At 53.1% G+C, this 17,376-nt stretch overlaps 1 protein-coding gene across 5 annotated transcripts in view; it reads left to right on the forward strand.

Annotated features, from left to right (window-relative positions):
* The window catches only part of LOC138489462 (zinc finger protein 154-like), a 122,718-nt gene that overhangs the window by 89,739 nt on the left and 15,603 nt on the right, over nt 1–17,376 (forward strand). For all 5 annotated transcript variants that reach the window (XM_069617188.1, XM_069617186.1, XM_069617187.1 and 2 more), the window contains 2 exons: nt 1,616–1,705; nt 3,652–3,750. In XM_069617188.1, the coding sequence (XP_069473289.1) occupies nt 1,616–1,705; nt 3,652–3,750 (189 nt within the window). The remainder of the gene's footprint in view (nt 1–1,615; nt 1,706–3,651; nt 3,751–17,376) is intronic.

Below are 17,376 nucleotides of genomic sequence, written 5' to 3' on the forward strand. Positions count from 1 at the left end.
TTGTTTAGTTTACCATAACTGGCAAATTTCGGTTTTTTTTCGGTTTTACCTGTAAACATATCGTCCCTGTAACAACATTTTTCCATAGAATTTCATAGGTTTTTGCTAGTGCAGCTTAACCATAACGTCCCTTTAACAATGTTTTTGTTAGTGATATATATATTGTTTCCAACAAACGCATTATTAGGAGTAGACTTGCAACTTCTACGATATCACAATGTGTTCAATAAAATACATATCCTTATGAAACATTGCCTTTACATCAAGATATGCTTTGTTAAGATGAGGAAGGGTGTCAGTATCTTAATATATTAGCTCACATAATCACTTCTACAATGCAACATTTATACTACTTTCTTTCAGCATCTCAAAAGCCATATACCCCAATCTGAGTATTTAGAAACATAACTTTAGGCTGGATTTCAGATGTGTGACAGAGGTGCAGTGATGCATGGATGTCAAGATGGCAGCCTTTGCACACCTTCCACCACCTTCTCTGTGTGTGCATATACAAGAAGTTACCAGTCGATTCATAACTTCTTTTCGATGGAATCATCTAACTTGAAACCATAGCATTCTTCCCAGAATGGGTAGCGGGATACAGGAGTGCAGCTCAAAGTTTCACTGACCAAGTATGTTATGGGCATTCAATGTCTGTTAACTCAGTCCTGCCCTCTTCAGCCAGCTAAAATAGACTAAATGTGTGTAAGTCTAGTACAGTACTGAAGCATCCCCCGGATGTGCAGCGGAGAGTGTTTGCTGTCCACCATGGACAACAGTTATCCTATGACCCTTATCCTCAAACTTTAAGCAGTGTTCAACACCATTAACCACACCATACACTTCCAATCTACTGTGAGGCAGGGATGACAGTCTATAGGTGGCAAGCTTCTTTCTTTGAGAATACAACATCAGAGATACAAATGGGGGGGACTTTAACTCCTACCTCGTGCCCGTGTGGAGTACCCCAGGGTTCTTCACGCTCACCGTGGCTATTCACCCCCTACATCAGTCTGTTGGCATCCATCCTTAAGTTTACCGCATGATTACAACTATGTGTAGTCAAAACCCAGACAGTGTTCAGACTAGACAAGCCCTACAGCAGGCCATCCGCATTCTACAGATTCCCTGTGAGCTATGCATAACTGGATGATTGCCAGCAAACGCTGCCTGATTGGCATCAAGTTTGAAGTACTGCTTTTTCTGTACATCGTCAATTTGCTGTTCAGCTGGCCAGAAACCCTGGTTTTCCACCTTTCCAGGTCAAGATGCTACAGGACATCATTGATCCCAACTTATCCTTCTCATAACAGGTGAGCACGATTACCTAGAGTGCCCGACTGCCATCTCCACCTCCTCAAAAAGCCATATGTGTTTGCCTAGTTGGTATATAAGAAAACAACCTACCAACACTAGCTAATCCAAAATATGGCAGGTAGCACCTGGGAGATTTACAGTTATCCATCCCTGCTTCAAAATGTTTAATTCTGAGCTTCTATGGAATGAGATTCTGGGATTAAAGTATTAAAGTTGTTATTTTACTGTGTTCAAATGAATGATTTGTTCATTTTCTGATGCAAATGAACATTATTGACTTGCTGTTTCTCTGTTGTAGACACTGACACTTGTTTGAGGGAAGATGAAGACCCAGTTTCTGTTTCCATTGATGATCTTGGTGTAGGAAGGAGCACAAACCCAGAGTTAGGTGAGTTACAAACGCTGCCAGGGTCTTGAACTGCTGGGGGTGGGTGGAGACCACCATTCAGCGTGTCACAGATATGTCTATTGTTGGTTATGTTGCTCGTGGTGCTTAGTTAGTTCCTCTTCCTGTGCATTTTGTACATGCCACTAGGTGGTCATCTGGCTAGTCATGGTCAGTTAGTGAGTTGGCAACCATCGACTGTGATTAGTTAGAGAGTTGATAGGTTGCTTTTGGTAGTTTGTTGGTTGCCCCAGTGCTTGTATTGGTTTATAAATGGACAAGTTGAAAGTGGGCCCAATGCCTCTACGTTGTTGTATTGTCAGTTGTGGTTAGTGGATTAGCCGACACGTTGCTGGTTCTAGTTAGTGAGTTGACTGGTTCTACCGGCCATGGTTGGCTATTGAGTTCACTCTTTGCTGGTCATTAGCAGTAGGTTAATACATTGTGTCTGGTGATTAGTTAGTTAACACTGAAGTGGTTGTAGATAAATGACACATCACAGGTCATGCGAGGTAAGGAGTTGACATGTCACAGGTCTTGATTAGTTAGTTGTTGACCAAAGTGAGTTAGTAACCTGATGCATTGCTGTTTTTCAGAGTTGGTGAAGGAGCTCATCGTGGGTCGTAGTGATTTAGTGAGGTTGGTACATTGCAGGTTATGCTGAGTTAGTGAGTGTTGCAGGGCCTGGTGCATTTGTGACAACAGTGGGTTAGCGAGCTTGGGGAGTTGGTGACACTGCCTTCCATGTTACTAATTGTCCTGAGTTGTTTAACTGTTTGGGTTCAGCAATGAGTGACCGCTTCCTGGCTTGCAGTGGCTACAAGTCGTCTGTTGATTTGTTACACTGCTAGCACTGAAGTGACCCATCCTTTTATGATACATATGTATTTAAAGGTGCCTCTTTGTTGAGTTAATTTTTTCCATTTCATGTGTTCCTCTGTACAGTTCTAGATTGTAATGTGCTCATGAAAAGGTCTTTTGATGGATTTTGCAGGCTGACTTTATTCACTGGCTCTTTAAATGTTTGACCTCTCCTGAGCGTCTTTGGGCAAGGTCAGACGCTGATCGACATGTTCATGGCCATTGATTCTCTGTATGTCTGCAGTGCCTGGTCACGGGCTAAAAGATGTGAACAGCGTGATCCTATCTCTATGTACCTTCTCGCTCCCGGTCTGCACAAGGCGATCCTATCTCTATGTACCTTCTCGCTCCTGGTCTGCACAGGGTGATCCTATCTCTATGTACCTTCTCGCTCCTGGTCTGCACAGGGTGATTCTATCTCTGTGTACCTTCTCGCTCCTGGTCTGCACAGGGTGATCCTATCTCTGTGTACCTTCTCGCTCCTGGTCTGCACAGAGTGATCCTATCTCTATGTACCTTCTCGCTCCTGGTCTGCACAGAGTGATCCTATCTCTATGTACCTTCTCGCTCCTGGTCTGCACAGGGTGATTCTATCTCTATGTACCTTCTCACTCTTGGTCAGACCCTTTGAATGAAGTGTATAAAATAATCCAATCTCTTCCCTGCTGGCCCACAGCAGACGCGTCTACCTGATGAGACGGTATCACTACAAAATATCACAGAACATTACTGCGTGGTAGAAAACCTTGAATTTAAAACACATTTATACTAATAAATTGATGGGGGTTTGGTTGGGGTATTTATTGATGTGGGGGAAGAGGCTGCGGGGGTCTCCCCCCACCCCTCGCATTTAACTTAGCTAATTAGTTGTTTTAAATTTGATGTTTTCTACCTCGTAGTAAAAAATTAGATATTTTCACCCCAATCCGATAAGACCTTCATTGGTTTGTGGCATCTCAATATACAACCCTTTGAAAGGAATACGAACAGCAAATACAGACCTGACAAACATCTACTTTTCCCCACAGAGAATCCTGCCGTTGAATATCTGTCTTTGTCAATGTATAATTCTATTTTTTATTTGACAGGGTATGAAATAATTTCATTTAGTATAAAAGAGGAGGAAGCACCTTACTGCAATGATGATCAAGACAGTGAGAGGCAAACAAGCTGTATAAGACCCCCAGGTGCGTTTAAAACGTCTTTACATGCTTATGAAATGTGTATGTGTGTGCTTTGTGTCATCTTTGTGCACGCTCAAGTTGCCATCGTTTGCTTCTGGCAGTGCCCGACTTACAGGGTAATTCATAGAATTTCGCAGAAAAGTGTCGCAAGCGGCTGGCGCAGAGTGTCCGTGTGCGATTGTCTGCGCCAGGCACGTGCGATAAAACCGATTTCCGCGCACAGCGTATTCATGGATTACATGCTCCAAAACCAGCCGTGGCGCAGAGTATCGCAGCGAGCCTGCAGCAGCGCCAGTAACACCCCCAAGAACGCCCTCGCGCAAGGAAAAGCCATCAAAATCGCAAAATCATCGCAAAGGGCTGTGCTAACCCTGGACCACTTTACAGGGCTGCCAAACAAGGAACGCAAAGCGGGCAACCTTCATATCAGGAGTACGCGGGAAGTTCAACACGCGATTAGCCAGGGTACGTGTATTACAGGGGTACGCGGGAAGTTCAACACGCGATTGGACAGGGTACGTATATTACAGGGGTACGCGGGAAGTTCAACACGCGATTGGCCAGGGTACGTGTATTACAGGGGTACGCGTGAAGTTCAACACGCGATTGGCCAGGGTACGTGTATTACAGGGGTACGCGGGAAGTTCAACACGCGATTGGCCAGGGTACGTGAATTACAGGGGTACGCGGGAAGTACAACACGCGATTGGCCAGGGTACGTGTATTACAGGGGTACGCGGGAAGTTCAACACGCGATTGGCCAGGGTACGTGAATTACAGGGGTACGCGGGAAGTTCAACACGCGATTGGCCAGGGTACGTGTATTACAGGGGTACGCGGGAAGTTCAACACGCGATTGGCCAGGGTACGTGTATTACAGGGGTACGCGGGAAGTTCAACACGCGATTGGCCAGGGTACGTGTATTACAGGGGTATGCGGGAATTATCACACGCGATTTGGCAGGGTACGTGTATTACAGGGGTGCGTGGGAATTATCACACACGATTTGGCTGGGTACGTGTATAATAGGGGTGTGTGGGAATTATCACACGCGATTAGGCTGGGTGGGTCCTCACAGGTGTTCCCTGTACACCCTCCACGGCCCCTGCAGGCAGCCCACAAAACAGGCGACTACCCTGCACACCTGCTCATGTCCCCCTGCACCCCCAGCCACCAGGGGCAGCCTCCACCAGGCCCCCACCCATGTCTCCCACCACCCCCACCCCCCAGCCACCAGGGGCACCCTCCACCAGGCACCCACCCATGTCACCCACCACCCCCACCCCCCAGCAGTGCAGGGGCACCCTCCACCAGGCCCCCACCCGTGTCTCCCACCACCCCCACCCCCCAGCCACCAGGGGCAGCCTCCACCAGGCCCCCACTCATGTCTCCCACCACCCCCACCCCCCAGCAGTGCAGGGGCACCCACCCCCACCCCCCAGCCACCAGGGGCACCTGCCAGCAGGCCCCCACCCATGTCTCCCACCACCCCCACCCCCCAGCCACCAGGGTCATCCTCCACCAGGCCCCCACCCATGTCTGCCACCACCCCCACCCCCCAGCCCCCAGGGGCATCCTCCACCAGGCCCCCACTCATGTCTCCCCCCACCCCCCAGCCACCAGGGGCATCCTCCACCAGGCCCCCACCCATGTCTCCCACCACCCCCACCCCCCAGCAGTGCAGGGGCACCCTCCACCAGGCCCCCACCCATGTCACCCACCACCCCCACCCCCCAGCAGTGCTGGGGCACCCTCCACCAAAACCCCCACCAACCTGGATGACTCCGTGCCATTTTCCCCCGTTGGGCCCTGTGGGGCCCCAGCTGCCCCTTCTGCTGCCGAGGAGTCCAACTCCGACCTCCGCCTCTTGGACCTCCCCTCGGCAGCTGCGGCCTTGGACGCGGCACCAGACTCCTCACTCCCCAACGAGATCACCACTTGGGAGGGGATCCGGCCCTTGCGTCTCTGGCTGGTGGTGTGACCCCTGCCGCTGTGCTCCACAGCACCTCCTCCCCCTCTTCATCAGTTGACGCTGCAGACAGGGAGAAAGAAAACACAGGCATCAGGGCACTGTAAAATGGACTAATACACACATGACAGTCATACATGAGTGGCATTGGTAAACCTCACACATGGCATCACAATCCCCAACACACATGTTATTTCAACTTGCACACATGAGCCATACCACAGCCATAATGCAACAGCCAGCACCATCCATTCACATACAACAGCATGAGCAGCCAAAGGTCATCCACACATCACATGCAACATAGGGAGTACACTACACATGCACACACAACACCAAACCTGCATGCATGTGTACACCTCCGCCAACTGTCGCAGTGTCCCGATCGACATCCATGTCACACCTGACAATCATACCTCCACATCCTGTGCCATGCAAGCCCACACACACAAGCACCATCCATGTGTCACACAGGACACCCCTTGCATGTCTCACCCTCACAGCCCTGTACACCCCCCCTACTTGGCCACATAAAAATACATGTTCAACCTGCACACTCCTGGCACACCACCACACGCACAGCGCTCGACTCCAGACGGGTCTGCTTCTCAAGGACCTGGATGTGGAGCGCTGTGGATATGTGTTCCAGGACCCTCATCTGATCTACCGACAAGTGGCCCCGCCGCCCCTTACCATCCGCTGCCATCATGAGGCACCGGGCCTTGTTGAGGGTCCTGGACCTGTATTCCTCCCAGCGCTTCCTGACACGTATGTAGTCGATGTCCATTCAGATCCGAGTCCATCCTTCCTTGTCAGCGCGCAATCTTCCAAAGAGGGCATCATACTGCCCCAGGACATGCTCCACCAGGACACCAACTTCCCTGGCACTGAAGCTGGTGCCCCTCTGCCTCCTTGTCCGGGGGTTGGCACTGGTGCCAGCTGTTGTAGTGGCCGACATGGCAACCCCAGAGGCAGGAGTGGGTGGGCAACTGGGTCCTGGGGCAGGGCTGTGGGGCGACGGAAAAGCAGTCGGGAGCCCTTGGTTCCAGCAGGGGTGGTCACAGCAACAGCACCCCTGGCTGATGTGCAGGCAGCAAACGGCTGGGCACGTGGCCAGCAGGCAGTCAGGCAGCAGCAGATGGCAGGTGGGAGCGTGCTCAGGGCTCTGGGGGGCAGTAATCTGGCCTCCTGGCCAGGAGCGTGGTCTACCGTGTGTGAACGCGTGGGCAGCCTGATACAGTGATTTTGCACGCGAAAATCAAACACGTCTGCGTGTAAATCGAGGCAAGGCCCCTAGCGCCTAAACGCATCAACAGCGTATGCGCGTCTATGAAGTCACGTGCACGCGTAGAAAAATGTTGCGTGTCAAAGCGTGTGATTGGTGAAAATGGACCTACACGCTGAAGTGACAAAGCGTGTGATTGGTGAAAATGGACCTACACGCAGAAGTGACAAAGCGTGTGATTGGTGAAAATGGACCTACACGCTGAAGTGACAAAGCGTGTGATTGGTGAAAATGGACCTACACGCTGAAGTGACAAAGCGTGTGATTGGTGAAAATGGACCTACACGCAGAAGTGACAAAGCGTGTGATTGGTGAAAATGGACCTACACGCAGAAGTGACAAAGCGTGTGATTGGTGAAAATGGGCCTAGCACGTACACGCCGCGTAAGTGACGCAGTACGTGTGGTCCTGTATATAAGGTACGTGTAGAACACCATTCCCTTGTACGTGCTTTTCGTGGAGAGCGAGTGGGTGAATACTGTACTTCTTGTCGTTTCACACGCGATTTACTTCACGGCGTTTCCAGTTCGTACTCCCTGTTACCTCTGACAGCTTTTTCTCTTTTTTCTCTTGTATTGGTTTACCTGGGCCTGTTCCCTCAAACAGTGTCCCCTTCTACTGTTGTCCTGTCTCCTCAGACAGCGTACATATCTTCTTTTGACGGGGGTGTTGCCAACCAAACGCGCTCATTTTTCACGCTCTTTTACCTGGCAGATGGTGAGTCACGCACGTATTTGACATCTGTGCTTGCCCCGTGTGTTGCCTACCCCTTCAGAGGTCAGTCTAGGCTGCGTGTGACACGCATACGTTCATTCTTGTGTTACTGGGTGCCACAGCGTAGTGCAGGTTTTTCTTTCTGCACACGTGGTCTACGAGGGGTTGCGTGCACGTCATCTCCCTTTTTTGGGCCTCCTGTGCGTTGCGTGACCCGTCATCTTTCCCCAGGGGTTACATTCAGCCGTGCTAGAGCACTAGGGTACAATTACCATCTGGTACCCAACCCCTTTGACCCCCAATTGCCCAGGACAATTGTCTACAGCCACTCCCATACGCACATTAATATCAGTGCCATGGCTGGGAGGCGAGGATTCCGTAAGGGTGGCAAAGGTGGAAGAGCCACAAGTGGTGGCCGTGGTGGATCCGGTAGGGGACATGGTCGTAACTTGCAGGGTGAGCCTGTCCCCCCATGTGTGGAGGACCAGTCAAGGGCACCCATCATCCCCCCCGCCCCCCCTCCCCTCCTCCCGTTGAGGCTGATGTGGCTGACACCATCCATGCTCAGCCCTTGTTGGACCAGCCCATTGTGGCACCAGACCTGGCTGACTCCATGGCTGACTTCCAGGTCAGCAGGGCTACGACACGTGCGCTGGTGCACGTTGATGCCATCATGCCACGTGGATCTGGGGCAGCAAGGTCATCTGCTGGCCCAAGTCGGCAGGGCGGAGAGGCTGCAGGGGCAGCTGCGGCTCCATCCACCCCAGCTCTCACACACCCAGCCAGGACAGTGTCCGTCCTAGTCCATTCTGCTGACATTCCCCATGACACCATTACACTTGAGCCAATGCCTGCACCAACTCCCATGCTGAGTGTGCAATCCCACACACCTGATACAGAGCCCACCAGGGCTCCTGCCCCTAGTGTCCAGAGTGGCGCAGGACACTCAGGATCACCACCACCTTCCAAGCGGAAGAGGAAGAGTGCTCGTCCGGCACAGGCTGATGCCCCAGACACGGCTACACAGTCCGGTCCATCGAGGAAGCCCAGCTTCACGGATGCCGAACTGAATGCACTTGTCCAGTATGTGTCCGGACATGATAACGAGATGGTCATTGTTGCAGGATCCAAGACCACACCTGCACAACGCCAGGCACACTGGCAGACCGTTGCGGACATCGTAAGTGCCCTTGGAATCGTGAGGCGCACAGCCAATGATTGCTACAAGCGCTGGAATGACCTAAAGCGCAGGGCAAAGAAGAAGCTGGCCTCAAGTCATGCCGCAACTCTAGTGACTGGAGGTGGGTCTCCAGTAGAAGACATGGAACTCACTCCACATGAGTCAGTCGCTGGGACCTACGTCACGGAGGAACAGATCCAAGGCGTGGGAGATCTGCCTGATTACGAGGCATTGTCCGGTGAGTGCACATGCATGTGTGTGTCATCCATGTGCATGGTGTGTGTGTGAGGGCATCTGTTTGTGTGCCAGGTGAGAGTGTGTGCGCCTGAGTCGAATGGGTCAGCCATGTGCATCATGCAATACATCCTGCGCAGCTGCATTTGGCCATTGCAGTATCCCTTCTGCCAACAGTAGACATCTAGCCCAACAGCACCCCAGTTGCCCTTGAAGTGTCACCTTGCCACAACATTGTTGCTTATTTTCCTATGTTCAATCAGACAGATTGTATGCATTCCACCACTTATACTAGGCATTCCTCAGTCCTCTAGTCACATGTCTGACATGGCTACGGTAAAGTGGAGTGACTTTGTTACCTGGATATCATATGTTCACACATGTCCCTGTGCAATTGGACCATATTGGACTGGCAGCTGCAGGTGATAAAGCAGACGTGTTTGAATTAGAAAAGCTATTGCATGTGGGAACTGGACAGAATGAATAAGTGCTGCCCTCCTCTCCATCTACACTCAATAGCAATGGCACATGCCATCTGTGTGATGGCATGTGTGTGTCACCTGGCAATCACAGGGCAATGTGTGATGCCACTGCCAGGCAGCATGCATAAAATGTGTTCATCTTCCATCTTTGTGTAATGAGTGTGTGCCATTTGCCTGCCCTTCATACGCAGTGAGGGTGCATGCATGGGAGGGTCTTAGTCATGTGGGACATGTGTCAATCAAGTACTGGTTCTCTTGCTTCTCAGCCCTCATTGTGTGCCATGGTGCTAATGCGGGTTTCCATTTCTTTGTCATTATGTCATTGCAGGGGAAGACGCACCTGATACTGCTGGGGTTGTGGAGATGGTGCAGAGCCAGGAGGGGTCCGAGGGCCGACCAACCACCAGTGAGGGACGTGGTGTGCTGGTGGGTGAAAACCCACAAGTGCTACAGGTCGTGCTCTCAAGGGGTGTCTCTGGCTGCACCTCCCCCGAGCTGTACTCAGCTGTTGACTCGGATGATGAGACCTACGTGCCGTCGCAGGTGAGTGTTCCAGGGAGGGAATCTGTTCTGTCCCACCCACCTGCACCAGGGTCAGAACCCTCAATGGGGATGTCAGTGTTGGCAGCTAGGCCTTTGGTGGTTACGGATGCAGGGTCACACTCCGCGACATCTGATCCTGTTCCTGGGCCAGCAGATCAGAGGGGGATTGCAGTCCTGCAGCCTCAGGCAGTGCCGGCACAGCAAGGCGCAGTCCGCCTTGGCCCAGACAGGTGTGGTGCCCGCCGACGTGGTGGCCGTACGCCACCTGGCAATACCGCATGGGAGCAATCCATTTACGGTATGGCTACCCAACAGGCAGCATCATCCGAGATGATGGCTCAGGCCATGGATAGGGTGGCTACTTCCATTGTCCCCCCTGAAAGGCTGATGGAGCGACTAGAGCAGGCAACCGACTCCATCTGCCAGTCACACAGGGAGGACATGTTGGCGTCCAACAGGGACAGGCGGGCGGCACTGGCGACTCTGCAGGAGGCCATCTCCATAGAGTCCCAGGGCCACAGGGAAGCCCTGAGGCAGGAGCTACATCAACTCAGGACGACTCTTGTTGAGCTTGAGGCTTCAACACACCAAAGGACAGAACAGCAGCTGGAGCGTCTCACCCGTACGCTCTCAGCTGAGATGCAAGCAACGAGGGCGGAGGTCCGGGCATCCCGTGAGTTGTTGCATGGGGACCTCCGCACCCTCATCCTCCAGAACGAGACCTACCACACCCGCATGCTTGCAGCCATGGAGGAACAGAGTAGGGCCTTGCGTGGGCTTCCTCCCATAGTGCAACCACCTCCGGATGCAGCTGCACAGGGTGATAATAGCGACAGCAGTGATACTCCCACAATAGGGTAGCCGTGTGGGCCATGAGCCCATGGAGGTGTATTTTTTTCCCAGGATCCACACAGGTGGTTTCTGGTGTGCACCCTGACCTCGGACCTCCTGGGTGGCCTCCCCAACCCCCCCCCCCGGGCCCTTTAATGGCCATTTTTGATTTTTTTTAATTTTTTTTTATTTTTTTTTTATTATTTATTTTATATTTTTCCCAATTTGTTTGGGACAATTTGTTGGCTTCCGTGGTTCCTGTGGGCATATGCTGCATTGTGGCTGGGCACATGCAGGCTTGTCATGTATTAGGTTCAGATGCCTGGGTTTGAGTCACACACACCCCTCCTGCTTCCCGTTTCCATGGGCTTGCAAAGGGTGTGCCCAAGTGACATTGAAGTACATGGTGACATTGGACTCCCACCACATGTGTGGGTAGTCTAGTCAATACTGTGTATACATTCCTAGTGCATATTGCTGTTGTGTTGTACACTGCATGTTGCATTGATGTGTAACTCATCATCTGTGTCTGCCTCCCAATTTGCAGGTCCCTTCCTCATGTCTACACATGGCCCTCTAGTCTGGAGATGGGGTCCTTGTTGGCAGCAGTGCACCTACAACTCTACATGGCACCAACACTGTTCAGTTGGAAGTGGTGGGAGTGCAGGCATATCCAGGTGGTGAGACAACTGATTTATTACATTACTGAAGTCATGTTAATGGTAGTACCTGCTCAAGTTTGTTGTTGGTCCTGCATTACAGTGAGCATTTCTGGTGTAGGAAGTTTCAATTGGGGACACTGTACATCGCAACACTTGTCATGTTGTGGGGATAAGTTTGTTTACCTGCACATAGCATGACATGGCACGGTGTGTTGTGTGGCGGTGCTGGGGATGGGTTGGGTGACATGGCACTGTCCTCTTGTTGCATTTAGCAAGTGGGTATTCATTTTGGCTGCTTGAATGTGTTTCTTCACAAAACTGCATTGGTGTCGTGTGTGGGTAGGGATGCACACATTGTAACACTTCCAGGTGAACAATCTCAGGCTGATATGCTTTTCACGGTTGAATCTCCAGACATTCAGGATCAGTGTCAGGTTGAGTCATCATTGACTGTCAGATGGAATGTGCCAGGCCAGTGTGCACTCCACAGGGGAGTGAATACTATGTGAAGTAATTAGCCACTAGCTGTGTACGGGCTGCCTCCCCTCGTGCCCTTTCCCCTCCCATGCGCAGCGGCTGTGCATGTGGTTGGGGATGTGGGGCCGCCACCATGTCCACGGGCAGGCCCCGGCGTGTTGCAACGTTGTGCAGGACACATGCTGCCACTATGATCCTGCACACTACTGGGGGAGCGTATAACAGCTGCCCGCCAGAACGGTCAAGGGAGCGAAAGCGTGACTTTAGCACTCCGAATGTGCGCTCCACTATGCCCCGGGTTGTAATGTGGGCTGTGTTATATCTTACCTCGGGTGGCGTGGTGGGGTTCCGAATTGGCGTCGTCATGTGGGGGCTGAGAGGGTAGGCACTGTCCCCTGTGGAGGTGGTGATTGGTATCATTGGTGGGGTTGTGACCTTGCTCAGTATCCAACATGCATGCATGTGCAGTGGCATACATACTCACCAAGCAGCCATGTATCGCCATGCCGCCCAGCATCTATGTCCCGGCATAGGGTGGACATTCGGTAAATGAAGCTGTCGTGGGTGGACCCGGGATAGTTGGCATATACTGAGGTGATGATTCCCTTGGCATTACATACTACCTGCACGTTGATGGAATGCCAGTGCTTGCGGTTCCTATAGATGTGCTCAGATGCCCTGGGGGGACGTAGAGCCACATGGGTGCAGTCGATGGCACCTAGCACTTTGGGGAATCGTGCCACACCGTAAAAATCCAGGGCCGCAGCATGCCTTTCTGCAGGTGTTCTGGGCAGGTATATGTGCCTGCGGACTGATGGGCGTGCAGTGATGATGTCCAAGACCTGGTGTAGGCAGCGTGACTGGGTGGCCTGTGACACCCCACCCACTATGGCACTTGTCCGCTGAAATGATCCAGTGGCTAAGAAGTGCAGTACATTGAGGACCTTCTCCACGGGGCTGAGTGCTTGGGAGCACAGGGTGGGTGATGTGAGGTCATCCTCCCACTCACTCACCAGGTCCAGTATTATGTGTGGTGGAAACCTGTACCTTCCATACACCTGGTCATCAGGCATCCCAAAAAGGCTGGTTCTGGGTGTGAATATTCTGGCCCTGACTCTCCTCCTCCTCCTCCTTTGGTAGCCCACTGCCACTGCTGCTAGGAACGGTATGTTCATCCTGGCATCTGGCTTGTTATTGGAAAAGTGCGCAAATTAATGCTTTGCGCGTGTTCTAGGCGAGCGTGTGACCCGCGCACCCCTGGAATCTAGTTCCCAGTCCAATAGCGTGTGGAAATTCCCACGCACCACGGGATACAGGTGCGATGACGTACTTGCGTGTGTAAGTGCCCGCGCACCCCTGAAATACACGTACATAGGCCAATCGCGTGTACGCGCACTTTTGTCCAATTACACGCGATGACACTGTGACGTGCAGTATTTCCACGTGTGCTCCGTCATCACGTGCTGAGTGGGGAACACCCGTGCGGGTCACGTCACAGACGCGCTTACGCGCTGAGGGACTCTGGTCCAATAGAATCGCGTATGCGTGCTGACGCGCTTACGCGCTAAGGGCCTTTCCTCGGATTTCACGCTGACGTGCAGGATTTTCACGTGCCAAATCACTCCGTATCAAGCTGGCCACCCGAAAACACACGGAAGACCACGCTCCTGCCCAGAAGGCCGAGTTACTGCCCCCCAGTGCCCCGAGCAGCCTCCCACGTGCCATCTGCTGCTGCCTGCCTGCCTGCCTGCTGCCACCGTGCCCTGCCATTTGGTGCCTGCACATCAGCCATCTGCAGGGGTCCAGTTGCTGTGTCCACCCCTGCTGGAACTGAAGACTCCCGACTGGGATTACATCGCTCCACAGCCCAGCCCCAGGACCCAGTTGCCCACCCACACCTGCCTCTGGGGTTGCCATGTCGGGCACTTCCACATCTGGCACCAGTGGCAACCCCAGGCCAGAGGGGCAGAGGGGCACCAGCTTCACTGCCACCGAAGTTGGTGTCCTGGTGGAGCATGTCCTGGGGCAGTATGATGCCCTCTTTGGATCGTCCCGCGCCAGCAAGGAAGGACGGGAGAGGATCTGGGCCGACTGTGTGGTTGCCATCAACGCGGAGGGGGTGGCAACCCGCAACGTCCAGAAGATCAAGAAGCGCTGGGAGGACTTGAGGTCCAGGACCCTTGTGAAGGCCCGGCGCCTCGTGGAGGGGGGCCGGGGCCGCATGAGTTCCATCCAGAAGAGGGTCCTGGAACGCGTACGCCCAGCGCTCCACGCCCAGATCCTTGAGAGGGAGGCCCGTCTGGAGTTGAGCGGTAAGTGTCCAAGCATTACTGTGTGAGACAGGGCATGTTGCGGTGTGCTGGTTCTATGATACTTGCCTGAATGTGTGCCATGGGCCATGTATGCATGTATGTGTGCAGGGACATCATGGTAATGCATGTGCGACCAGTGATGTGTGACCCACATGGTTTTTGCATGTGTTGAAATGCGGCATGGGGAGCCCTATGCAGATTTTGGACATGTGAGCATGCCAGTCTCTGTACCTGGACATGGGTGGGGGTGAAGGATGGGTGCTGATGCCAGGTACATATATGGTAGCCATGTCTGTGTGCCTGACATGCGTGTCTGTGACTTGTGCATGCCATGGATGCATGACACATGTGTGTGACAATGCACAGATTCAGTGACGCAGCCAACTTACCCTTGTTTCGGCTGTGTTTGGTGTGTTTGGGGCCAGATGGATGTGACTGAGGTGAAGTGTGTGCATGTGATATGCATGAGCCATGATGCATGTGAGTTACATATCATTGAATGTTTCAAGAGTCCATTGGACATGCATGGAAATGTCCATGGCATGCACCATGCCTGTTACTGTGAGTGTTTTGCCTGGACTGACCCATGTGTTGTGGAGGGACATGATGGAAGTGTACTTTGACAGTGGTGCTCATCTGCTATTGCTTCCTGTCTAGGGGACCATTGTACACTACCCTGATGCTTGTGTTCTTTGTCTCCCTCTACGCAGCGGCTAGTGAAGAAGAGGGCGGAGACGGCGCTGTGGAGCAAGGCGGCGGGGATGCCCCCACGGCTGCAGCGGAAGGGGTGGGTGAGCCCCCACAGGGGCCTGCTACGGCGGGAGACGGTGAGGAGCCATCCAGGTTGGTGGTTTGCACAGAGGAGGAGGAGGAGGCCGCCACTGGGGCACACATGGGGCCTGGTGGGAGCATCCCTGCTGGTGCAAGTGGTGCAGTCCAGGGCCAGGGGCAGGAGGCAGCACAGGTCACCGTGGAGGGGCCTGTGCATGTCGCTGTCCCTGACCCTGTGAGTGCACCACCATGCACCAGCAGGGATGCCCCGTCCCAGGCCCGTCCGCAGGTGGAGGGGATGTCCATGTCACCTGACTCCCCTCCACCTGCGGACGTGGGAACCCCTGGCCGTGTGGAGAAGGTCCTGATTGGGGTCGCGATGCGCACGGCTGTGATTCGTGATGACGTGCATGCTTCCCGGGAGGAGCACGCACGTCATCACGAAGTGCACCGTGCCGACGTGGCCCAATTGGGATCGGCCATGTTCGGGGGTTTCCTGCATGTGTTGGCCAATCTGACGGCCCTCTCCTCCTCTGGTCAGGCTATCCACCGGTCGTTCTCCTTGCCGTCTTCCGGCCCAGATGCCACCAGGGCCCCCTGTGGACCTGCCCCGACCAATGCAGCCAGCTCGGTGGGGATCCCATCCCTGCCACAGTTGGGAGTCGGAGGTCCAGCAGGGGTGGACAACACAGCAAGTGGACCCCAGCAGATGGTAGATGTGACAGCATCATCGGGCAGGGCACGTGCACGACGGCGTCGGTGGTTTCCATCAGCCTGGATGCCGTCGTGCTGGCAGAGGCAGTGGCGTCGGAGGCAGCAGCGGGCTCGACGTGGGAGGCATCATGGCTCGGGGCCATCAAGATCAGAGGGGCAGGCATCGGCCGGAGGGCAGGGCAACCCTGGGATGGTGGTGTCTTCCGTGTGGGAGGAGTTGGTCCAGCGGATAGGTGCGGAGCGGCAGCGGGCGGAAGAGGAGCGGCTCGCCATGGTCAGGGCGGAGTTCTCCATGCGTCGGGCATTGAGGCGGGCTGAGTGCCTTGAGGAAGCTCGCAGGGAGTTTGAGCTGGACATGGGGTTATCCCTGCGAGACCTCGGGGCCAGGACAGAGTCCCGCCTCCAGGACATCGACATGGAGTTCGATGATGCCCTGGCCAGCAACATCACCAAGTGAGCCGCAGGACTTGCCCGCTGCCTTTGTATATAGTTGTTTAGTTAGTTAGTGTTAGGTTTCCTTTATTTATTTTTATTATTTTGGACCGCTTGGACAATGGCCACTTTTTTTGTATATATTTTTTTCATTAGGTAGTAGTAGGTTTCCTTTATGGTGTTGGGCTCATGGACCCTGGTACATTCCTGTATATAGTTTGCTTTTTGAAGAAACATTTTTTTAATTTCTTATTGTGTTCACCATGACGTAATGGTTTTTCATTGTTTTACTACTACATGATATTGCTTTGGACTACATTATTTTTTTTTATTCCTTTGTTTTTTTGATTTTCACTTTTGTTCTCGGACATGGACCAATTATTCACTTATCCACATAGTTGTATGTTTGATTTGTTTACTTATTTTTGATCTTTAATACATTTTTTATTTTTACTTTCACTTGTGTTATTTTCTCATTGGTTTCATACATGTCATGATATGGGTTTTGACATTCACTTGCACCCATTGTGTATGTGTGTGTGACGGACATGTGTTCATTTACATACTTGCCATTGGGGTTGTATCATGTCATTGCATTCACTATGTGGGTGGATGCAATCCTTGCCTGGGTGTTTGTGCTGGGTATGCTGCCCATTACTGCCATGATTGTGTATCGTCAGGACCTGGGGCCAGGGGGACATGTGCGGGTGCCTGGTGGTGGGTGCCCCTGCACTGCTGGGGGGTGGGGGTGGTGGGAGACATGAGTTGGGGCCTGCTGGCAGGTGCCCCTGGTGGCTGGGGGGTGGGGGTGGTGGGAGACATGAGTGGGGGCCTGGTGGTGGGTGCCCCTGCACTGCTGGGGGGTGGGGGTGGTGGGAGACATGGGTTGGACATGGGTGGGGGCCTGCTGGCAGGTTCCCCACAGTGCTGGGGGTTGGGGGTGGTGGGAGACATGGGTGGGGGCCTGCTGGCAGGTGCCCCAAAGTGCTGGGGGGTGGGGGTGGTGGGAGACATGAGTTGGA

The sequence above is a fragment of the Ambystoma mexicanum genome, chromosome 9, assembly GCF_040938575.1.
Source record: "Ambystoma mexicanum isolate Mex_15411 chromosome 9, UKY_AmexF1_1, whole genome shotgun sequence".
NCBI classification, from domain to species: Eukaryota; Metazoa; Chordata; class Amphibia; order Caudata; family Ambystomatidae; genus Ambystoma; species Ambystoma mexicanum.